This window comes from Salmo salar, unplaced genomic scaffold, assembly GCF_905237065.1.
Source record: "Salmo salar unplaced genomic scaffold, Ssal_v3.1, whole genome shotgun sequence".
Taxonomy (NCBI): Eukaryota; Metazoa; Chordata; class Actinopteri; order Salmoniformes; family Salmonidae; genus Salmo; species Salmo salar.
The window spans coordinates 160,718-185,005 of record NW_025549192.1 but is presented as its reverse complement, the minus strand read 5'-3'; the positions used below and the strand labels follow the sequence as shown (position 1 = coordinate 185,005).

General features: G+C 44.0%; 1 protein-coding gene and 1 pseudogene across 1 annotated transcript; both read left to right on the top strand.

Moving 5' to 3' along the window:
• The first annotated feature begins 11,956 nt into the window (after positions 1-11,956).
• On the top strand, positions 11,957-16,924 carry LOC123735927 (protein NLRC3-like; annotated as a pseudogene).
• Positions 16,925-18,449: 1,525 nt separating this feature from the next.
• LOC123735925 (NACHT, LRR and PYD domains-containing protein 1 homolog) lies at positions 18,450-23,101 on the top strand. Its single transcript, XM_045713091.1, has 8 exons — positions 18,450-18,670; positions 18,803-19,017; positions 19,202-19,458; positions 19,616-19,744; positions 19,927-20,059; positions 20,145-20,174; positions 21,947-22,229; positions 22,819-23,101. Exons 1-8 carry the CDS (start codon positions 18,522-18,524, stop codon positions 22,823-22,825), a joined length of 1,203 nt encoding a protein of 400 aa, XP_045569047.1. The 5' UTR covers positions 18,450-18,521; the 3' UTR covers positions 22,826-23,101.
• Positions 23,102-24,288: the final 1,187 nt, after the last annotated feature.

The window sequence follows — 24,288 nt, the reverse complement described above, 5'->3', positions numbered from 1 at the left end:
AGGTGCCCGCCTGCCCTGATCTGCCAGGGTGCCCGGCCTGTCAGGATCAGCCCGAGTGGTCCTCCTGCCCTCCCGGTCCAGCCCGAGTGGTCCTCCTGCCCTCCGGTCCAGCCCGAGTGGTCCTCCTGCCCTCCGGTCCAGCCCGAGTGGTCCTCCTGCCCTCCGGCCCAGCCCGAGTGGCCCGCATGCCTTCCGGCCCAGCCCGAGTGGCCCGCATGCCTTCCGGCCCAGCCCGAGTGGCCCGCATGCCTTCCGACCCAGCCCGAGTGGCCCGCATGCCTTCCGGCCCAGCCCGAGTGGCCCGCATGCCCCCGGCCCAGCCCGAGGGGCCCTCCTGCTCTCCGGCCCAGCCCGAGGGGCCCTCCTGCTCCCGGCCCAGCCCGAGGGGCCCTCCTGCTCCCCGGCCCAGCCCGAGGGGCCCTCCTGCCCCCGGCCCAGCCCGAGGGGCCCTCCTGCCCCCGGCCCAGCCCGAGGGGCCCTCCTGCCCCCGGCCCAGCCCGAGGGGCCCTCCTGTCCCCGGCCCAGCCCGAGGGGCCCTCCTGTCCTCCGGCCCGGCTCGAGGGGTCCGTCTGCCTGGCGCAGCTATCGGCTCCACCCGAAGTGGGCGACGCCGAGGGTGGAGCAGGGTCCACGTCCTGCACCGGAGCCACCTCCAGGATAGGTGGGTTGGGGAGGGAGGGTGTAGCACAGTGCCGTCGTTGACGGCAGCCACCCTCCCTTCCCTCCCTTATCGTTTAGGGGTTATTGTTTATGGGTTTTGTTGGGGATTTTGTTTGTTGGTGTTTTTTCGTTTGTTAGGTGCATTCCGGGGTCTGCACCTTGAGGGGAGTACTGTCACGTCCTGACCAGCAGATGGAGCTGTTGTTGTAGTTTTGGGGTCAGGACGTGGCAGTCTTGTGTGTGATTGTTCTGTGTTGGTCTTGTGACTCCTGATCAGGAACAGCTGGGTATCGTTGTTCCTGATTGGGAGTCATATATGTAGGAGTATGTTTGTCACTTGGTTTTGTGGGTAGTTGTTTTTGCACTGCGTGTTGTGTGCCTGCAAAACTGTTCCTGTCTGATATATTGTTTGAATTGTTAAGTGGATGCTCTACTCCTTTATTTTAACTAAAGATGAGTATTCACATACCTGCTGCGCCTTGGTCCATTTTTACAGAAGACAGCCGTTACACTCGCATAGATAAGTGCTGCCGAACATGGAGAGCATCTGAGCAGCTTGGAGTGCGGAGCTGAGGCATTGTGTCAGGGATGAACCGTGGAAACTGTGCGGCGCCCACAGCATCATACTTTGACTTCAGCGTGTCGTTGCACTGGAGTTCAATCAGCTCCATTTGGATGTTGGTTGGTGCATTTTCCACATCAACTGCGAAAGGATTACTAAGCAGTTCAAACCTACATTTCTGGACATCGAAGTCGGCAAATCGCCGGCTAAACTCAGCGGAGAGAACACTGAGTTTTTCAGCAAACTGTGCGCATGGGAACACGGCGGTAGAGATCTGCGCTTTTATGGTTTGGCAGCAGGGAAAATGGCAAGGGTTTCCTTGCAGCATCTGATTCTCCCACAGGCACAGTTTAGTTTTAAAGGCCCTCACTGCAGCGTACATGTCTGTGATGATGCGCCCCCGCCCCTGAAGCTGCAGGTTCAGCGCATCGAGATGGCTCGAGATGTCACAGAGAAAGGCCAGCTCACACAGAAACTTTTGCTCCCGGAGCTCTGCTGTATCCTTCCCTTTGGTTTCCAGGAATTGACATATTTCCTCACGCAGCTCGAAACATCTGTTCAGTACTTTTCCTCTGCTTAGCCATCTCACCTCTGTGTGATACGGCACGTCTGCGTATTCGAACCACACTCCTCTAGAATTTTTTTAACTGGCGGTGATTCAGACCTTTGGCTCTTATAAAGTTAACTACCTGTGTTACTGTGGTCATAACATGTTCCATCTTTAGGGCTTTGGCACACAGTGATTCCTGATGTATGATGCAGTGGTAAACAGTTAGCTCACCTGCACAGTTCTCTTCCCGCATCTTCTCCCAAACCATGCCCACCAGTCCACTCTTTTTACCGCACATCGCTGGCACACCATCTGTCGTTAATCCAACGAGTTTATCCCACGGCAGCTTTATTTCAGTTACACATTTGGAAACCTCCTCAAAGATTTCCTTTCCTGTGGTTGTGCCATGCATTGATTTGAATCCCAATAGCTCCTCCGTAACACACAGATTTGAGTCCACTCCACGGATGAAGACTGACAGCTGAGCAGTATCAGATGCGTCGCAGCTCTCATCCACAGCGAGGGAGAACGCAACGAAATCTTTTCCCTTTTCCATCAGCTGGTCATACAGATTGGTGGCAAGATCACATGTGCGATCAGCTACTGTGTTCCTGCTCAGGCTCACGTTTGAAAATGCTTGCTTTTTTCTCTGGGCATACGAGGTCACAAACTTTCATCATGCACTTTTTCACGAACTCTCCCTCATTAAAGGGCCGGGCTGATTTTGCGATCTCTGCTGCTACTATATAACTAGCCTTTACAGCAGCCCCACTTTGTGATGTGGCTTTTTTGAACATATTCTGTTGTGAAACCAAACTTCTTTTCATCTCCTCTACTTTCTGGCTCCTTTGAGTCATGTCCAGGTCCTTGTATTTGTCATGGTGTTTCGTTTCATAGTGTCGTCTAATGTTGTACTCCTTACTTACAGCCACGTTGACTCCACAAACAAGACAAACAGGTTTGTCTTTTACATATGTAAACAGATATTCTGCCTCCCAATTGTCCAGAAAGCTCCTGTTTTCTGCCTTTCTTTCGCCATTTTTGGGAAGGGATAGCGCGCTGACAGTTGTAGCGTCTATGTTGCTATGACTACTGTCACAGAGGAGAGGGCGTTTCTGGGTCCTGTCCTGATTGGCGCGCGAAAACAACAGCAGAGCATTATGGGATTCGTAGTATTAGCGGTGAATGCGCTGTATAATACAGGCGGGCCAGCTCTAGTAGTAATTTGGTATTGTCTCGCGGGCCAAATATAATTACCCGTGGGCCAAATTTGGCCCGCGGGCCAGAGTTTGACACCCATGGTTTAGCTCAACGCTGATTGGCTAATTTTTTATACTTTTTTTGTCAAGGAATGCCAGATGCTCTCTGGCTTCCCTTGTCTTCAATGCTACAGAGTACACAGTGGCAGAATACCTGACCACCGCGACTGACCCAAAATTAAGAAAAGCTTTGACTATGTACAGACTCAGTGAGCATGGCCTTGCTATTGAGAGGCTGCAATAGGCAGACCTGGCTCTCAAGTGAAAACAGGCTTTGTGCACACTGCCCCCAAAATGAGGTGGAAACTGAGCTGCCCTTCCTAACCTGCCAAATGTATGACCATATTAGAGACACATATTTCCCTCAGATTACAAAAACCCACAAAGAATTCCAAAACAAATCCAATTTTGATGAACTTCCATATCTACTGGGTGAAATACCACAGTGTGCCATCACAGCAGCAATATTTGTGACCTGTTGCCACAAGAAAAGGTCAACCAGTGAAGAACAAACACCATTGTAAATACAACCCATATTCATGTTTATTTATTTTCTCTTTTGTACATTAACCATTTGTACATTGTTATAACACTGTACATAGCCATAATATGACATTTAAAATGTCTATTCCTTTGAAACGTGTGAGTGTAATGTTTACTGTTCATTTTTTATTGATTATTTCACTTTTGTTTATTATCTATTTCACTTGCTTTGGCAATGTAAACATATGTTTCCCATGCCAATAAAGCCCCTTGAATTGAATTGAATAGATGTCCTACATGTATAGAGACAGAGGGGGCGCTGTTTCACTCACTCAGATGCTTTCTCCTCTGAGATACATTCAGCCTCTTGTGAATTGAAGGAACATTATGAAACGCAGAGAGACGAAAGATGAATGGTTTTATGTTTTGTATTTTTTTTGGCATCCATAAATACCTGCCACTGCTCTGAGTTCAACTCGAGATACCCAGTACCACGAGTGGCTCATCTTTTAGCCAGGTACATCTCTATGGCAACGAATCCTTCAGAACTAACCTAAGTGTTACACTACGAAGCAAGCTACAGCTACATCTACTCAGGCATTTATAAATCTAGCCAGCTTCAGTTAGCCAGTTTCAGTTAGCCAGCTTCCATTAGCCAGCTTCCGTTAGCCCGCTTCAGTTAGACCGCTTCAGTTAGCCAGCTTCAGTTAGCGTCACATTCCAGGTCAGGCTTCATCCATAATACGACCGGTGGAAATTGCTCACCCGCCTGCCACTATTAAAGCCAATTTCTGCTTGATCTGGCAATGTGGTATACGGTTCAGAGGATCAGCCAGAAGAGGACTGGCCACCCCTCACAGCCTGGTTCCTCTCTAGGTTTCTTCCTAGGTTCTGGCCTTTCTAGGGAGTTTTTCCTAGCCACCGGGCTTCTACACCTGCATTACTTGCTGTTTGGGGTTTTAGGCTGGGTTTTTGTACAGCACTTTGAGATATCAGCTGATGTAAGAAGGGCTTTATAAATACATTTGATTTGATCAGTTAAGCAATTGTGGAACCTCCATAGGCTTGGAGGCCAAATTGAGCTTTGTACGGCGATGCCATGCGCCTCCCAAATGTTGCAACAAATGCGGAGGGCTCCGTATAGCTCCGCATTGACATGATTGGTTGATGGTAGGTGGGGCGGGAGGTTTAAACTTCCTGATCAACAGCTCTGCTCTACTCAGCAAAGTGAAGAAGTATGAATGCCCTGACTTCTGGTCAATGCAGACTGCGGATTGACCATGCAGAGCCTTTTCACTCTAGCAGGCTTTTAACTGCTCGTGAATGAGGCACATTGCTAGTCCAACACCGAACACTTCGTTGAGATAATGCTGAAATATCAAATCCATGAGTCAGTAACACATTTTCATTTGTGCCGAAATTACAATCAAAGAAAAGTTATCTTGCAAGTTCAGCAGACTATGTTGTGAAATAGGTTTTTAGAAGTTCCTCCTTTATTTTATTACTTAGCGTTAATACCGACTTCGGATGCTTTGCATTCATAAGCACACCAATCTGTTTAACAGCTTGTTGCATTGTGGCTGTAGACATATCATCCATAGAAGGTTTTGGTAGGCTGTCATTATAAATAAGAATTTGTTATTTTTTATTTATTTTTTATTTCACCTTTATTTAACCAGGTAGGCAAGTTGAGAACAAGTTCTCATTTACAACGGCGACCTGGCCAAGACAAAGCAAAGCAGATCGACACATACAACAACACAGAGTTACACATGGAATAAACAAACATACAGTCAATAATACAGTAGAAAAAGGCTATATACAGTGTGCAAAAGAGATAGGATAACGGGGTTAAGGCAATAAATAGGCCATGGTGGCGAAGTAATTACAATATAGCAATTAAACACTGGAATGGTAGTTTGCAGAAGATGAATGTGCAAGTAGAGATACTGGGGTGCAAAAGGAGCAAGATAAATAAATAAATACAGTATGGGGATGAGGTAGTTGGATGGGCTATTTACAGATGGGCTATGTACAGGTGCAGTGATCTGTGAGCTGCTCTGACAGCTGGTGCTTATTAAAGCTAGTGAGGGAGATATGTGTCTCCAGCTTCAGTGATCTTTGCAGTTCGTTCCAGTCATTGGCAGCAGAGAACTGGAAGGAAAGGCTGCCAAAGGAGGAATTGGCTTTGAGGGTGACCAGTGAGATATACTTGCTGGAGCGCGTGCTACGGGTGGGTGCTGCTATGGTGACCAGTGAGCTGAGATAAGGCGGGGCTTTACCTAGCAAAGACTTGTAGATGACCTGGAGCCAGTGGGTTTGGCGACGAGTATGAAGCGAGGGCCAGCCAACGAGAGCGTACAGGTCGCAATGGTAAAATCAAATCAAATCAAATTTATTTGTCACATACACATGGTTAGCAGGTGTTAATGCAAGTGTAGCGAAATGCTTGTGCTTCTAGTTCCGACCATGGTGGGTAGTATATGGGTCTTTGGTGACAAAACGGATGGCACTGTGATAGACTGTATCCAATTTGTTGAGTAGAGTGTTGTAGGCTATTTTGTAAATGACATCGCTGAAGTCGAGGATCGGTAGGATGTTCAGTTTCACGAGGGTATGTTTGGCAGCATGAGTGAAGGATGCTTTGTTGTGAAATAGGGAAGCCGATTCTAGATTTAATTTTGGATTGGAGATGCTTAATGTGAGTCTGGAAGGAGAGTTTACAGTCTAACCAGACACCTAGGTATTTGTAGTTGTCCACATATTCTAAGTCAGAACCGTCCAGAGTAGTGATGCTGGATGGGCGGGCAGGTGCGGGCAGCGATTGGTTGAAGAGCATGCATTTAGTTTTACTTGCATTTAAGAGCAGTTGGAGGCCACGGAAGGAGAGTTGTATGACATTGAAGCTCGTCTGGAGGTTTGTTAACTTCTCTAGGGCCAGTGGGACGATTTCGTCCCACCTACGTAACAGCCAGTGGAATCCCGTGGCACGTTATTCAAATACCTTAGAAATGCTATTACTTCAATTTCTCAAACATATGACTATTTTACACCATTTCAAAGACAAGACTCTCGTTAATCTAACCACACTGTCCGATTTCAAAAAGGCTTTACAACGAAAGCAAAACATTAGATTATGTCAGCAGAGTACCCAGCCAGAAATAATCAGACACCCATTTTTCAAGCTAGCATATAATGTCACATAAACCCAAACCACAGCTAAATGCAGCACTAATTTTTGATGATCTTCATCAGATGACAATCTTAGGACATTATGTTATACAATACATGCATGTTTTGTTCAATCAAGTTCATATTTATATCAAAAACCAGCTTTTTACATTAGCATGTGATGTTCAGAACTAGCATACCCCCGCAAACTTCTGGTGAATTTACTAAATTACTCACGATAAACGTTCACAAAAAACATAACAATTATTTTAAGAATTATAGATACAGAACTCCTCTATGCACTCGCTATGTCCGATTTTAAAATAGCTTTTCGGTGAAAGCACATTTTGCAATATTCTAAGTAGATAGCCCGGCATCACAGGGCTAGCTATTGAGACACCCACCAAGTTTAGCCCTCACCAAAGTCAGATTTACTATAAGAAAAATGTTATTACCTTTGCTGTTCTTCGTCAGAATGCACTCCCAGGACTTCTACTTCAATAGCAAATGTTGGTTTGGTTCAAAATAATCCATAGTTATATCCAAATAGGGGCGTTTTGTTCGATGCGTTCAAGACACTATCCGAAAGGGTAAAGAAGGGTGACGCGCCCGATGCGTTTCGTGACAAAAAAATCTAAATATTCCATTACCGTACTTCGAAGCATGTCAACCGCTGTTTAAAATCAATTTTTATGCCATTTTTCTCGTAAAAAGCGATAATATTCCGACCGGGAATCTGTGTTTTAGTACAAAGAGAGAGAAAATAAAAACATGGGGTCGCCTCGTGCACGCGCCTCAGTCTGATTGTCCTCTGATAGACCACTTACCAAAGGCGCTAATGTTTTTCAGCCAGGGGCTGGAATTACATCATTCAGCTTTTTCCCGGGTTCTGAGAGCCTATGGGAGCCGTAGGAAGTGTCACGTTACAGCAAAGATCCTCAGTTTTCAATAAAGAGAGTCAAGAAGAACAAGAACTTGTCAGACAGGCCACTTCAGGTAAGGAATCTTCTCAGGTTTTTGCCTGCCATATGAGTTCTGTTATACTCACAGACACCATTCAAACAGTTTTAGAAACTTTAGGGTGTTTTCTATCCAAAGCCAATAATTATATACATATTCTAGTTTCTGGGCAGTAGTAATAACCAGATTAAATCGGGTACGTTTTTTATCCGGCCGTGTAAATACTGCCCCCTAGCCCTAACAGGTTAACACAGTGTCCAAGGAAGGGCCAGAAGTATATAGAATGGTGTCGTCTGCGTAGAGGTGGATCAGGGAATCACCAGCAGCAAGAGCGACATCATTGATGTATACAGAGAAGAGAGTTGGCCCGAGAATTAAACCCTGTGGCACCCCCATAGAGATTGCCAGAGGTCCGGACAACAGGCCCTCCGATTTGACACACTGAACTCTATCAGAGAAGTAGTTGGTGAGCCAGGCGAGGCAGTCATTTGAGAAACCAAGGCTGTTGAGTCTGCCGATAAGAATGTGGTGATTGACAGAGTCGAAAGCCTTGGCCAGGTCGATGAATACGGCTGCACAGTAATGTCTCTTATCGATGGCGGTTATGATATCGTTTAGGACCTTGAGCGTGGCTGAGGTGCACCCATGACCAGCTCTGAAACCAGATTGCATAGCGGAGAAGGTATAGTGGTGTTCGAAATGGTTGGTAATCTGTTTGTTAACTTGGCTTTCGAAGACGTTAGAAAGGCAGGGTAGGATAGGATAGATATAGGTCTGTAGCAGTTTGGGTCTAGAGTGTCACCCCCATTGAAGAGGGCAATGTTCCGGAAGCTTTCCAATCTTTGGGAATCTCAGATGATTTGAAAGAGAGGTTGAACAGGCTAGTAATAGGGGTTGCAACAATTTCGGCAGATAGTTTTAGAGAGGGTCCAGATTGTCTAGCTCGGCTGATTTGTAGGGGTCCAGATTTTGCAGCTCATTCAGAACATCAGCTATCTGGATTTGGGTGAAGGAGAAATGTGGGAGGCTTGGGCGAGTTGCTGTGGGGGGTGCAGTGCAGTTGGCCGGGGTAGCGGTAGCCAGGTGGAAAGCATGGCCAGCTGTAGAAAAATGCTTATTGAAATTCTCAATTACAGTGGATTTATCGGTGGTGACAGTGTTTCCTAGCCTCAGTGCAGTGGGCAGCTGGGAGGAGGTGCTCTTATTCTCCATGGACTTTACAGTGTCCCAGAACTTTTTTGAGTTTGTGCTACAGGATGCACATTTCTGCTTGAAAAGCTAGCCATAGCTTTCCTAACTGCCTGTGTATATTGGTTCCTAACTTCCCTGAAAGGTTGCATATCATGGGGGCTAATGCAAAATGCCACAGGATGTTTTTGTGCTGGTCAAGGGCAGTCAGGTCTGGAGTGAACAAAGGGCTATATCTGTTCCTTGTTCTACATTTTTTGAATGGGGCATGCTTATTTAAGATGATGAGGAAGGCACTTTTGAAGAATAACCAGGCATCCTCTACTGACGGGATTAGGTCAATATCATTCCAGGATACCCGGGCCAGGTCGATTAGAAAGGCATGCTCGCTGAAGTGTTTTAGGGAGCGTTTGACACTGATGAGGGGTGGTCGTTTGACCGCAGACCCATTACCGATGCAGGCAATAGGGCAGTGATCGCTGAGATCTTGGTTGAAAACAGCAGAGGTGTATTTGGAGGGCAAGTTGTTTAGGATGATATCTATGAGGGTGCCCGTGTTTACGGATTTGGGGTTGCAACTGGTAGGTTCATTGATAATTTGTGTGAGATTGAGGGCATCAAGCTTAGATTATAGGATGGCCGGGGTGTTAAGCATGTCCCAGTTTGGTCACCTAGCAGCACGAGCTCTGAAGAAAGATGGGGGGCAATCAGTTCACATATGGTGTCCAGAGCACAGCTGGGGGCAGAGGGTGGTCTATAGCAAGCGGCAACAGTGAGAGACTTGTTTCTGGAAAGGTAGATTTTTAAAAGTAGGAACTCGAATTGTTTGGGTACAGACCAGGATAGTAAGACAGAACTCTGCAGGCTATCTCTGCAGTAGATTGCAACACCGCTGACTTGCCTGACTTGCCTAGTTAAATAAAGGTTAAATACAAAAATAAAGGCTCTGCATGGTCAATCTGACGTCTGCATTTGCCGTGCAGCATTTTACGGTGATACGGCCTCTGCAGAAGTCAGTGCGTTCATACTTCCTGTTCTTCGAGGAGCAGTGCAGAGCTGTTTTCAAGGAAGTGAGTTTGTGTTTATACAGTACCTCCCGCCCCCACCTACCGTCAACCAATCATGTCAATGTATTAATCATATAGCTCTGCAATCTTTAAATCGGTTATCTTCCTCAAATGAAGGGGAGGATGACCAAATCTGTGTGAGAGGAAGGGTATCTGATTTCATTGGTCCTCAACTAGTGGCTCAGACACTTCATTCAGGATAAGTGGACTTAGCTCTGAGTTAACCTGCCTAAATGAAGAGTTTGGGGTTCGACTAGCCATGTGCAACACACAGTTATAAGACTACTACACTTAGCAGCGGGAGTATACACCATCATAGTATGGATGAAGCCGGACCTGGAATGTGAAGCTAACTGAAGCTGGCTAGCTAACTGAAGATGGATAGCTAACTGAAGATGGCTAGCTAACTGAAGATGGATAGCTAACTGAAGCTGGCTAGCTAACTGAAGCTGGCTAGCTAACTGAAGATGGATAGCTAACTGAAGATGGATAGCTAACTGAAGATGGCTAGCTAACTGAAGCTGGCTAGCTAACTGAAGATGGCTAGCTAACTGAAGATGGCTAGCTAACTGAAGATGGATAGCTAACTGAAGATGGATAGCTAACAGGAAGCTGGATAGCTAACTGAAGCTGGATAGCTAACTGAAGCTGGATAGCTAACTGAAGATGGCTAGCTAACTGAAGATGGCTAGCTAACTGAAAATGGCTAGCTAACTGAAGATGGCTAGCTAACTGAAGATGGCTAGCTTTATAAAAGACAGAGTAGAAACCACTCAGTGCTGCTGTTTTCCCAATTGTGGATTCATTTAAAAAGAAACATCAGTAATTATACAGTAGAAGGTCCATTATACAGTTGTTAAAATGAAGTTCATGAGATATTGATGAGGTGATCTCTCCCTGTTTTGTTCAGTGTCCAGAAGCCCAGAGCAGAGTTACCTACAACCAGCCTGCTATCAATGAAGAGTGATCAGCCACCTGCTTTCAGCCAGGAACCACTACCAGATGACAATAAGGAAGTGGAGAGTTTGGACAGTGAAGATGCATTAAAGATCACACACAACCTTCTGGACAGAAGAAGTAAGACTGTGTTTCATACAATATTACAAAGAACAGTACAAAGGCCCTTATAAAACACACACACAAACTTATGAGTCCCAACTCTCATTGTTTTCCTACAGGTCAAACTCTTCTGACTGTCCAACAAGACATTAAGGCTAAACTGAAACACAAGTTTCAACACATATCTGAAGGAATTGGACACCATGGAAACCAAAGTCTGTTCAAGGACATCTACACAGAGCTCTACATCACAGAGGGTGGAAGTGGAGGGCTCAATAATGAACATGAGGTTAGACAGATAGAGATGGCATCCAAGAAACAAACCACACAAGAGACACCAATCAAATGCAATTACATCTTCAAGCCTTTACCTGGACAAGACAAACCTATCAGAACTGTGCTGACAAAAGGAATCGCTGGTGTTGGAAAAACAGTCTCTGTGCAGAAGTTCATCCTTGACTGGGCAGAGGGAAAAGCAAACCAGGACGTTCATTTCATGTTTCCTCTTCCTTTCCGTATTTTGAACCTGAAAAAGGACCAATACAATCTGATGCAAATTCTTTCCCACTACTTCCCAGAGCTGAAAGAGATTGACAGCATTGAAGATGGTGAAACCAAAACTGTTTTCATTTTTGATGGTCTGGATGAGTGTCGACTTCCTCTAGACTTCAAAAACAATGAGAAGTGCTGTGATGTCACACAGCCAACCTCAGTGGATGTGCTGCTGACAAACCTCATCGAGGGGAATCTGCTTCCCTCTGCTCTCCTCTGGATAACTTCAAGGCCTGCAGCAGCCAATCAGATCCCTCCTGAGTGTATTGACCAGCTGACAGAGGTACGAGGGTTCAATGATCCACAGAAGGAGGAGTATTTCAGGAAGATAATCCCAGATCAGAATCTGGCCAATGAAATCATCAAACACATGAAGACATCAAGGAGCCTCCACATCATGTGCCACATGCCAGTCTTCTGTTGGATATCAGCCACTGTCCTTGAGATGATACTGAAAGAGGCAGAGAAGGATGAAGTCCCCAAAACTCTGACCCAGATGTACTCACACTTCATTCTCATCCAAATCATTGTGAAGAATAAGAAGTACAACAAAGCAACAGAGACAAACCCAAAGGAACTGTCTCAGTCAGACAAAGAGATGATCCTGAAACTGGGAAAGCTGGCTTTCCAACAGCTGCAGAAGGGCAACCTGATCTTCTATGAGGAGGACCTGAGAGAGTGTGGCCTTGATGTCACAGAGGCATCAGAGTACTCAGCATTGTGTAGAGAGATCTTTAAAGAAGAATCTGGGCTGTACCAAGACAAGGTCTACAGCTTTCTGCATCTGAGCATTCAGGAGTTTCTAGCAGCAGTGCATGCTTTAGAATCATGTCTGGACAAGAAGGAAAATGTTTTCTCCCCCACTAGTGATGAAGAGAAGGAGTCAATCCAGTTGTCTGACTTACACAGGAGAGCAGTGGACCAGGCCTTGAAGAGTGAGAATGGACACCTGGACCTGTTCCTCCGCTTCCTTCTGGGTCTCTCACTGGAGTCCAATCAGAATCTGTTACGAGGCCTTCTGACATAGACAGGAAGTACAACACAGACCAATGAGGAAACAGTTGAGAGAACAGTCAGGTACCTTTCAGACAAGATCAAAAGGGAATCTTCACCAGAAAGGATCATCAACTTGTTCCACTGTCTGAATGAACTTGGTGCCAACTCTCTAGGTGAAGACATGCAGACCTCCATGCGATCAGGAACTCTTTCAGAATCAAGACTAAAACCTGACCAATGTTCAGCCCTGGCCTACCTGTTACTGATGTCAGAGGAGGTGCTGGAGGAGTTTGACCTGAAGATATACAACACAACAAAGGAAGGTTATCAGAGGTTGCTGCCGGTAGAGAAAACCTGCAAAAGAGCACTGTAAGTTATGTTATTGAGTTGATGTTTACAGTATCATTATAATGAAGGATTTGTATATATAACAGATTATCTACTCTCTCTAGCCTGGATCGCTGTAAACTGACATATGAATCCTGTGAGACTCTGACCTCAGCTCTTGCAGACACCAAACTCCCCCCTGAGAGAACTAGACCTCAGCAACAATGACCTGGGAGACAGAGGAGTGGAGCTGCTCTGTGTTGGACTAACCAGTCCACTCTGCAACATACAGACACTAGTGTGAGTTAAATATCTTCAGTATGAGTTATTATGTGGATGTTTTAAACATGTGTTAACCATGTGCTCTTCTGCCCTCTAGTCTAGGTCAGTGTGGTCTGACAGAGGGTTGCTGTTCACATCTGGCCTCAGTCCTGAGTTCACCCAACTCACAACTGAAACAACTGGAGCTGAGAGACAATGACCTGCAGGACTCAGGAGTTACACTGCTGTCTGCTGGACTGGAGGATCCAGACTGTAAACTACACACACTGGGGTAAGTACAGCTGTTTCAGTCAGGTCTTTACTGAGCTGAGTTACACTGCTGTCTGCTGGACTGGAGGATCCAGACTGTAAACTACACACACTGGGGTAAGTACAGCTGTTTCAGTCAGGTCTGTACTGAACTGAGCTTAGTAAAACAAATACTCTGAAAATCTGATGTTTCATGACAATGTTTGTGTCATGGACAAATGTATGGGTGTCCTACAAGATGATTGACACCAGTACACCAACCTAGACAGCTGTTGTGTGTCTCTCTGTAGGCTGTCTGGCTGTCTGGGCACAGAGGAGGGCTGTGCTGCTCTGTCTTCAGCTCTGAGGTCCAACCCCTCCCACCTGAAAGAGCTTGACCTGAGCTACAATCACCCAGGAGACTCTGCAGGAGGACTGCTTTCAGCTGCTCTGGTGGATCCCACATATAAACTGATGAAGCTGAAGTAAGTCAGAATAGATGTCCTAATAGTGTGAGCAGTGGTTGTGTCATATGTAGTGTAGTAGGGTCAGTAACATGAGGACATGATGGTAGAATTAAGGGGAAGTTTACTCAGCAGGCTGAGCACTCCAACACAGCATACATCATCACCACATGAATACTCTTCTTCTGCATCTCTGATATCCTGGTGGAATTGTACTCTGTTCTGTATGCAGTAGGTAGGATAGAATACCTGTATGTCTCTAGTAATGAATTGTACTCTGTTCTGTATGCAGTAGGTAGGATAGAATACCTGTATGTCTCTAGTAATGAATTGTACTCCGTTCTGTATGCAGTAGGTAGGATAGAATACCTGTATGTCTCTAGTAATGAATTGTACTCCGTTCTGTATGCAGTAGGTAGGATATAATACCTGTATGTCTCTAGTAATGAACTTGGATAGTGCACCAGAACACAACAATATGGTTTAAATGTTGACTGCTTTATTAGGTCTTTGTCAGTCAATAACCTGTTTCTCCTACAGTGTGGATCATGGTGGAGAGTGCAGGCTGAAATCAGGGCTGAGGAAGTGTAAGTCTCTTCAATCCTAATTAACTACATATTCAGAACTATAGTAACATAGTAACTAATCAATACTTGTTCTGTTCCTACAAAACAACATTTTATATGAAGATGTGGTTTGATTAAACTCTCCTTTTGTCTACAGATGCCTGTCATCTCACCCTGGACCCAAATACAGTAAACCCAAACCTGATACTGTCTGAGGGGAACAGGAAGGTGACATGGGTGGAAGAGAAGCAGCATTATGAAGACCATCCAGACAGATTTGACTATCATCCCCAAGTTCTCTGCAGAGAAGGCTTATCTGGATCTCGTTATTACTGGGAGGTTGAGAGGGATGGTACCGAGGCTGTCATTGGTGTGGTGTAGAGGACTGAAGAGAAAGGGAAAGGAGGATGACTGTAGGATTGGAGCCAATAAGAAGTCCTTGAGTTTATTCTGCTATGAAAGAGGTTATGAATTGAAAGTCTTTTTCCATGCTAGAGTCTGGAGATCCATCTCTGGTCCTGTTTCTAAGAGAGTTGGAGTGTATCTGGACTGGCCAGCTGGTACTTTGTCCTTCTATAGTGTGTCCTCCTCTGGTACACTGACACACCTTTACACAGAACACACCACATTCACTGAACCCCTCTATCCTGGGTTTGGGTTTAGGTTTTACTCCTCCTCAGTGACCCAGTGTCAGATAGATGGCCAAGACATTCAGAGGTGAGTCATAGCAATATTTTATCATTTGTTTTCCTCTGGAATCATTCCTACAATTACATTAGTTGTAGTGGTGTGTTTTAATGTGTTCTGTTGGACCTACAGACAGTTAGATTAGTAGTAGTGGTGTGTTTTAATGTGTTCTGTAGGACCTACAGATAGTTAGATTAGTAGTAGTGGTGTGTTTTAATGTGTTCTGTAGGACCTACAGATAGTTAGATTAGTAGTAGTGGTGTGTTTTAATGTGTTCTGTTGGACCTACAGATAGTTAGATTAGTAGTAGTGGTGTGTTTTAATGTGTTCTGTTGGACCTACAGACAGTTAGATTAGTAGTAGTGGTGTGTTTTAATGTGTTCTGTTGGACCTACAGACAGTTAGATTAGTAGTAGTGGTGTGTTTTAATGTGTTCTGTTGGACCTACAGACAGTTAGATTAGTAGTAGTGGTGTGTTTTAATGTGTTCTGTTGGACCTACAGACAGTTAGATTAGTAGTAGTGGTGTGTTTTAATGTGTTCTGTTGGACCTACAGACAGTTAGATTAGTAGTAGTGGTGTGTTTTAATGTGTTCTGTTGGACCTACAGACAGTTAGATTAGTGGTAGTGGTGTGTTTTAATGTGTTCTGTTGGACCTACAGACAGTTAGATTAGTAGTAGTGGTGTGTTTTAATGTGTTCTGTTGGACCTACAGACAGTTAGATTAGTAGTAGTGGTGTGTTTTAATGTGTTCTGTTGGACCTACAGACAGTTAGATTAGTGGTAGTGGTGTGTTTTAATGTGTTCTGTTGGACCTACAGACAGTTAGATTAGTAGTAGTGGTGTGTTTTAATGTGTTTTGTTGGACCTACAGACAGTTAGATTAGTAGTAGTGGTGTGTTTTAATGTGTTCTGTTGGACCTACAGACAGTTAGATTAGTAGTAGTGGTGTGTTTTAATGTGTTCTGTTGGACCTATAGACAGATTAGTCGTAGTGGTGTGTTTTAATGTGTTCTGTTGGATGTACCGATGTCCAGTTATCTCTCCTCTCTGTAATGTAATTCTCTCTCGAACCACTAGAGGGCATCAGAACCTGTTAAAATAGAACAACCTCACTGTAAAGTCATTCTCTCTCTAACCACTAAAGGGCATCAGAACCTGTTAAATAGAACATCCTCTCTGTAATGTCATTCTCTCCCTAACCACTAGAGGGCATCAGAACCTGTTAAATAGAACAGCCTCTCTGTAATGTCATTCTCTCTCTAACCACTAGAGGGCATCAGAACCTGTTAAATAGAACAGCCTCTATGTAATGTCATTCTCTCTCTAACCACTAGAGGGCATCAGAACCTGGTAAATAGAACAGCCTCTCTGTAATGTCATTCTCTCTCTAACCACTAGAGGGCATCAGAACCTGGTAAATAGAACAGCCTCTCTGTAATGTCATTCTCTCTCTAACCACTAGAGGGCATCAGAACCTATTAAATAGAACAGCCTCTCTGTAATGTCATTCTCTCTCTAATCACTACCTGGGGGTATGTAACTCATGATACCTGGTGACTTCACACCTCTAAGGGCTTTCCTCAAGATATGCAATGTCACCTGTTGGTATTGCCTATATGAAAGTTGACATAGTGGGTTATGTCACATTTAGGCAATGCGCCCTACATAGGGAGTTGTTCTCTCACCCCTTATAAACTTGTTGTATGTCTTATGAAGACTGTATGCATGCTATATAAAGCCTTTATAAGTTGTATTTAGTTTAATCACAGTCTATCCTTCTGCTTTACCAACACCAGAGACCATGGTGGAGAGAGTTGTATTAAGCCTGGACCTGAGAACACCAGAGACCATGGTGGAGAGAGTTGTATCAAGCCTGGACCTGAGAACACCAGAGACCATGGTGGAGAGAGTTGGATCAAGCCTGGACCTGAGGACATCAGAGACCATGGTGGAGAGAGTTGTATCAAGCCTGGACCTGAGAACACCAGAGACCATGGTGGAGAGAGTTGTATCAAGCCTGGACCTGAGGACATCAGAGACCATGGTGGAGAGAGTTGTATCAAGCCTGGACCTGAGAACACCAGAGACCATGGTGGAGAGAGTTGTATCAAGCCTGGACCTGAGAACACCAGAGACCATGGTGGAGAGAGTTGGATCAAGCCTGGACCTGAGAACACCAGAGACCATGGTGGAGAGAGTTGGATCAAGCCTGGACCTGAGAACACCAGATACCATGGTGGAGAGAGTTGTATCAAGCCTGGACCTGAGAACACCAGAGACCATGGTGGAGAGAGTTGTATCAAGCCTGGACCTGAGAACACCAGAGACCATGGTGGAGAGAGTTGGATCAAGCCTGGACCTGAGAACACCAGAGACCATGGTGGAAAGAGTTGGATCAAGCCTGGACCTGAGAACACCAGATACCATGGTGGAGAGAGTTGGATCAAGCCTGGACCTGAGAAATGTGAGTTAACTGATAATTGTTTTCTATTTGGTCAAAACAAGCTTAAAGGTAGAGTCAGCGATATGACGTAGATGCACAAAGTAAACAGCATTGTGGGTCAATTTCAATAACAACTAAGAGCATTGTAGCGCAAGGCTAAACGTCTCCGCTGTTTTGGTCCCGTGACTACCACTCTGTAAGAGAGTGAAGAGAACCCTTGCACATGGGCAGATACTGTGTGTGACTGTGTGAGAGAGAAGTCAGGCATCTTGCTCATCACAATATCTGTGGTGCTGCTCGTACAAAATCATTTAGCTGACTCTATCTTTAAGCTCTCATCATAGGATCTACCAGAAATCAGACCCCAACATCTACAAAACATGGACCAGAACGATGTTGTTTCCTCATTCCACAAACATTAATTAATATAACACTAATGTCAGATTATGGTATGCTAATGAGTGTACATTCTGAGACTGTTGCTCACTTATATATTCATTTTTATTAAAAGTCTAATGAATAATTATTAATTCATTATTCCATGAGATTGTCCATTTTAAGTAACAACTACTTTTGACTTCAGGGATTCCTCAGAGCTGTAAGACTTGTGACCATGTTGAGGTAAGTCATAATGTCAATTGTTACTTTTACATACCTGCAGGAGTCAGGCACATTCTCAAAGCCAGGGGTGTACTGACCAACCATTCTTACTGGGATATAGACAGTCCTGTGTTCTGCTTTAGTAATATAAACACAGTCTCAAAGCCAGGTGTGTACTGACCAACCATTCATACTGGGATATAGACAGTCCTGTGTTCTGCTTGTAGTCATGCAGGATTTTAGCTGTTGTCATATTTTGTCATTAGACAGTTTCATTGATAAATCCCCAGCATTCCATGTAACGTTGAATAAATACATTTGATTAGTTACTTTCGTTAATGGGCCAGTTTCCCAGACACAGATTAAGTCTAGTCTTGGACCTTAAAGAACTTTCTATTGAAACTTCCATTGAGCATGCTTTTTAGTCCAGCACTAGACTCAATCTGTGTCCAGGAAACAGGCCCCATATGTATTACTGACATGCTTGTCCTTGTTCAGGACTCCACACACTGGCTTCAGATTGAACCCTTGACTTCCACTGTCCAGGGAGTGACAATGTTCAGGTAAAATAACTACTTTTAACATTTCATTCCACTTGCTAGAGTATTTCCCCATTACCTTTGGGAGTAGTCTTCTAATCCAACATCTCCATTTGACCATTGACCCTCTCTACCATATCTTGTTGTTGCCCTCAGGCACAGGACACCCAAAGGGAGTTATGAGTGCACAGTGTCTGGGCTCCGCTGGCTGTGTGAGAGAGATGTCATTCTGAAGTATCACTTCAGGAACTGGGAACCCTACAGTCACCTTCTGAAAGACATGCAGTACACACAAGGTGGTCCATTGCTGGACATCACTATGGAGTTAGGTGAACTGGAGGAAGTTCATCTGCCACACTGTGTCTGTTTAGGTAAAACCATATAGAAATAGTATTCAGAAAGACATTTCCATGTAACTGAGTTTCACTTCATGAATGAATGAACTATTCTGGGAGTTTGAGTTTACTGTGATCTGGTACTGCATATTCTTTGTGTTTTAGTTGGATGAATAACACAATATTTGTCTTTCTGTCTCCTTTTTATTGTGTTGTTCAGGGACCAACCCTTCCCTGAGGAATGAGATGAAGATTCTTCATGTAGAGGAACATGGAGTGTCTTTAGAGGAAGTGCATGAGGTCACCAGATTCCATGCTAAGATTCTCCATCCCAAGTTCTCAGTAATCTCTCTGATACTGAGATTACTGTCTTGGAACGTAGATGTCCACTGTGAGCTGATGCTCTATCTGACAGTGAAAAAGGAAACACTAATTCCACGCCTATACCTGTTCCCCAGTAACCCCGGCCAAATGCAGGTGAGGTTCCATTATTATAGAGGTGACCTTAACTAACCAGTGGTGCAGTTTATGTTGACACTCATTAAATGAAGATAAGTGTGTTGCTAGTTTTCTGAATAATCTTTGAATTAGACTATACATTGACTGGCTGTGTATTCCATGCCTCGTTTCACAGGCTGTGGAACAACAGGAATCAAAGTTTCAAGGGTCTTCAAGGATTCTCATCTCAAGACCAGAGCAGTCCTTCAAACTGAATAGTTCCTTCAGACTGAACATTCCCTGTTCTACCTCCATCAATCCACCGGTACAGTTTCAGTAGACTAAGAACGTGAATCTGACATTTAAATCACAGTTCTATGCATTGATCTCTCTCGCTCGCTCTCAATTCAATTCAAATGGCTTTATTAGCATGGGAAACATGTTTAAAGCAATTTTTCTCAAAGATCTCTTCCCCCCCTCTCTCTCTCTCTCCCTCCCTCCCTCCAGAGGATTCAGCTCATACATAGAGACACCACACCAAGCTTTTTCAGAGCGGTTGTGAAAATGACAGGGATTGACATTGAGATGGAGTTATTCAGTGATGATGAGAGGACAGTATGGAAAGAAATTGTATTACGAGGTAGGAGCACATGTCAATCATCACTTTGTACTTTTGTACCAGATGCTATTTATAGTGATATAACCTCATGTTGTTTATCTTTCAGATGAATACATCTCTGACACCCATTCAACAAGTAAGTAAACATGAGAGTTTACTGTGCATTAGGAAAGTATTCAGACCCCTTGACTTTTCCACATTTTCTTACATTACAGCCTTCTTCTAAAATGGATTCAATTGTTTTTCCCTCATCAATTTACACAGAATACCCCATATTGACAAAGCAAAAACAGGTTTAGACATTTTTGCAAATGTATAAAAAACTGAAATATCACATTTACATAATTATTCAGACCCTTTACTCAGTACTTTGTTGAAGCACCTTTGGCAGCGATTACAGCCTTGAATTATCTTGGGTATGACGCTACAAGCTTTGCACACCTGTATTTGGGGAGTTTCTCCCATTCTTCTCTGCAGATCCTCTAAAGCTCTGTCAGGTTGGATGGGGAGCGTTGCTGCAAAGCTATTTTCAGGTCTCTCCAGAGATGTTTGATCGGGTTCAAGTCCGGGCTCTGGCTGGGCCTCTCATGGACATTCAGAGACTTGTCCCGAAGCCACTCCTGTGTTGTCTTGACTGTGTGCTTCGGGTCATTGTCCTGTTGGAAGGTGAACCTTGGCCCCAGTCTGAGGTCTTGAGCGCTCTGGAGCAGGTTTACGAAGACACTGAGACACAATATATATTTTGTATTTTTAGATTGATAGAAATTAAATACCTAGGTTATTGTTCTGTTGAAAGGTGAATTCCTCTCCCAGTATCTGGTGTAAAGCAGACTGAAGCAGGTTTTCCTCTGGGATTTTGCCTGTTCATAGCTCCATCCTGTTTTCTTTTTATCCTGAAAAACTCCCCAGTATTTGCTGATGTCAAGCATTCCCATACCATGATGCAGCCACCACCATGCTGGAAAATAAGGAGGCAGTTACTCAGTGATGTGTTGGATTTGCCCCAAACATGAGGCTTTGCATTTAGGCCAAAAAGTGTCTTCCTTTGTAGATGTTTTTTACAGTATTACTTTAGTACCTTGTTGCATATAAGATGCATGTTTTGGAATATTTGTATTCTGTATATTTGTATTCTTCTTTTCACTCTGTCATTTAAGTCGTTATTATGGAGTCACTACAATGTTGTTGATCCATCCTCAGTTTTCTCCCATCACAGACGTTGAACTCTGGAACTGTTTTAAATTCACCAGTGTCCTGATGGTGACGTCCCTGAGCAGTTTCCTTCCTGTCCTGCAACTCAGTTCAGAAGGACGACTATCTTTGATGTGTCTGGGTGGTTTAATATGTAATCCACAGCATAATTATTAAATGTCTGATTTTGTTATTGTTACCCTGGTCTTTGTATATAGTTGAATCTGTGCTTGAAATGCAATATTTCCAGATATTGTATGTATGGGGAACATGTCCACTCTGACATTACAGAGTATGTTCAGTAGATTGATGACAAAACATTACAATTAAATCCATTTTAATCCCACTATGTAACACAATAGAGAAATCCAAGGGGTATGAATACTTTTGCAAGGCTCTGTATGTTATGTAGAATAGACAATCGTGTCAGCCAGGGTAGGTGTCAATTCCAAATGAATCAGTCAATTCAGGAAGTGAACTGAAATTCCAATTCAATAACCAGAAAAGGGCAACTACTTTCAATGACTTCTCAATAAACCAAATAGTAATTTTATTTATTTTTTATTGACTGACTTCAATTGGAATTGACCACAACCCTGGAGTCAGCTCTATTCAATAAATGACTATCAGGGGAATGATAACTGGAGAGACTGCATGATGTAGAAACAGCTGCTGTTCACCCTAAAGACATATTCATTTAATTGATCCCCCCTTCAGCATTAATACTCATTGGGATTCCTGCTGAGGAGTTTCTTCAGAATCACAGGGCTATACTCATTCAGGGAGTCAAAAACGCAAAGCCAATAGCAGATGTTCTGCGGTCGAAGAGCATGATTGGTGATGAAGAGTACTCCAGAATAAAAGCTGAAACAACTGAACAGGACCGAATGAGAGAACTACTGAGATCAGTCCTCCCTAAAGGACCAGAAGTGACGGGAGCTTGTCTCAAAGCTCTCATTGAACATGAACACCATCTTGTTAAGTACTTGAGTGAATCTAGGTAAGACCGTTTTCTTTTCTCCCTCCCTTGAATATGTGGAATGATTAAATATAGGTCAAATAAAAACATAGCTACCCAGATCAAAGAGAAAGTCTTTTTCAGAATGGAAGCATGTTTTTGTGTTGCTGCCTGTAATAAATGTCTCTTATCATAGTTCTATCATAGGACCATCATCACATCATTATCTCAGGTGTATCATAGGACCATCATCACATCATTATCTCAGGTGTATCATAGGACCATCATCACATCATTATCTCAGGTGTATCATAGGACCATCATCACATCATTATCTCAGGTGTATCATAGGACCATCATCACATCATTATCTCAGGGGTATCATAGGACCATCATCACATCATTATCTCAGGGGTATCATAGGACCATCATCACATCATTATCTCAGGTGTATCATAGGACCATCATCACATCATTATCTCAGGTGTATCATAGGACCATCATCACATCATTATCTCAGGTGTATCATAGGACCATCATCACATCATTATCTCAGGTGTATCTCACTCCTCATTCTTCTCCATACTTTCTGATCTCTCTCTTCCCTTCTCCTCCATCCTCTGTCTTATAGCACATAATCTGAAGATGCTGAGGCCTGTCTCCTAGTCTGTGGACAAAGACACTTCTTCACCTAATCTGAAGATGTTGAGGCCTGTCTCCTAGTCTGTGGACAGACACTTATTCACCTAATCTGAAGATGCTGAGGCCTGTCTCCTAGTCTGTGGACAAAGACACTTCTTCACCTAATCTGAAGATGCTGAGGCCTGTCTCCTAGTCTGTGGACAAAGACACTTAAATGATTGTAAGGGAAATGTTTATGTTTGTGCTATTCTTTTAACAAATGTCTGTGTTTTATTCATGTGCTGTTCTATAAACTCATTTGTGTGTTCATCAAGTGGCTGACTGTACAAATCCTCACTATCAGTAGCTATAATTTGGCAGTAAGCCCAGACGTTATTTTGAGAAGGAGATCTCAGTTTCAAGGTCTCAGCTTAGAGAGAAGAAGCCTGGTGAGGTGTTGGTCTGTTAAATGTTATGAACCAGTATTGGTCTGTTAAATGCTATGAACCAGTATTGGTCTGTTAAATGTTATGAACCAGTACTGGTCGGTCACATGAATGGAACAAAACGGTAATGATTCATTAATTATGCTATATCATGCAAATATAACTTGTCTGTGGATAGCCTTATATAAGACAACTGCTGGGTCTGACCAGGGAGAGATCCTGATTGACATGTGTTCTATGGTACATTGAGTTGGGTCTGACCAGGGAGAGATCCTGATTGTTTTGAACCTCTCCAGCTCGCTGACAATAAACAATGATTCATTTCAGATTGACTTCGAGTGTCTCTGTGTGAAAGAATTTCCACGACATGATTTTGAAAACGCAATTAAGGGAATGAACTGGAATGATCTTTTGTCCTATACAGATGGGGAGGCTGATAGTCAGGCTAGTCAAAGATACACACCACCATGTTGACATCTTGACCAAAGACCTTCCTTAGATTCTTTATGGGATTACAACTCACTCTGTCTGAAGGAAGTGAGGAAATGGACTCACTAAAGGGGATAGCTGAGAGGGCAGAGAAGGCACGTGACATCATCGACATGGTGTTGAGAAAAGGAACTGAGTCTAGTTCCAGGATGATCAACCTTCTTGGGGAGCTGGACCCCTGTCTTTGTTCACTGCTTCAGATCAACAGTTGTAGTCAACCCCTGGGTGTGGGGAGACCAGGCAGAATAGACAGGCAGGATGGTTCAACATGGTCTTGCTGTCTGTTGCTTTAACCCCTGGGTGTGGGGAGACCAGGCAGAATAGACAGGCAGGATGGTTCAACATGTTCTAGCTGTCTGTTGCTTTAATTCAGGCTCCCAAAAATGTACAGAAAATGTCAATCAAACATGACCACTATAATAGCAATAAACTTACTGATGGTCCAACCACACAGCCTCTCTCCTTCTGCAGCCTCCTGGAAGTGTGGATCTTCTAGCAAGAGGGTCAGTCAGTCCTCCACTAGGTACCTAGCTGGACCCCTATCT

Excerpts from the sequence above, each read along its gene's own strand:
- LOC123735925 (XM_045713091.1), top strand. The coding sequence starts at position 18,522 with ATGCTTTTTAGTCCAGCACTAGACTCAATCTGTGTCCAGGAAACAGGC. Across the intron at positions 18,671-18,802 it reads CAGGGAGTGACAATGTTCAG|GCACAGGACACCCAAAGGGA; the intron begins GTAAAATAACTA and ends TGTTGCCCTCAG. Across the intron at positions 19,745-19,926 it reads CTACCTCCATCAATCCACCG|AGGATTCAGCTCATACATAG; the intron begins GTACAGTTTCAG and ends CCCTCCCTCCAG.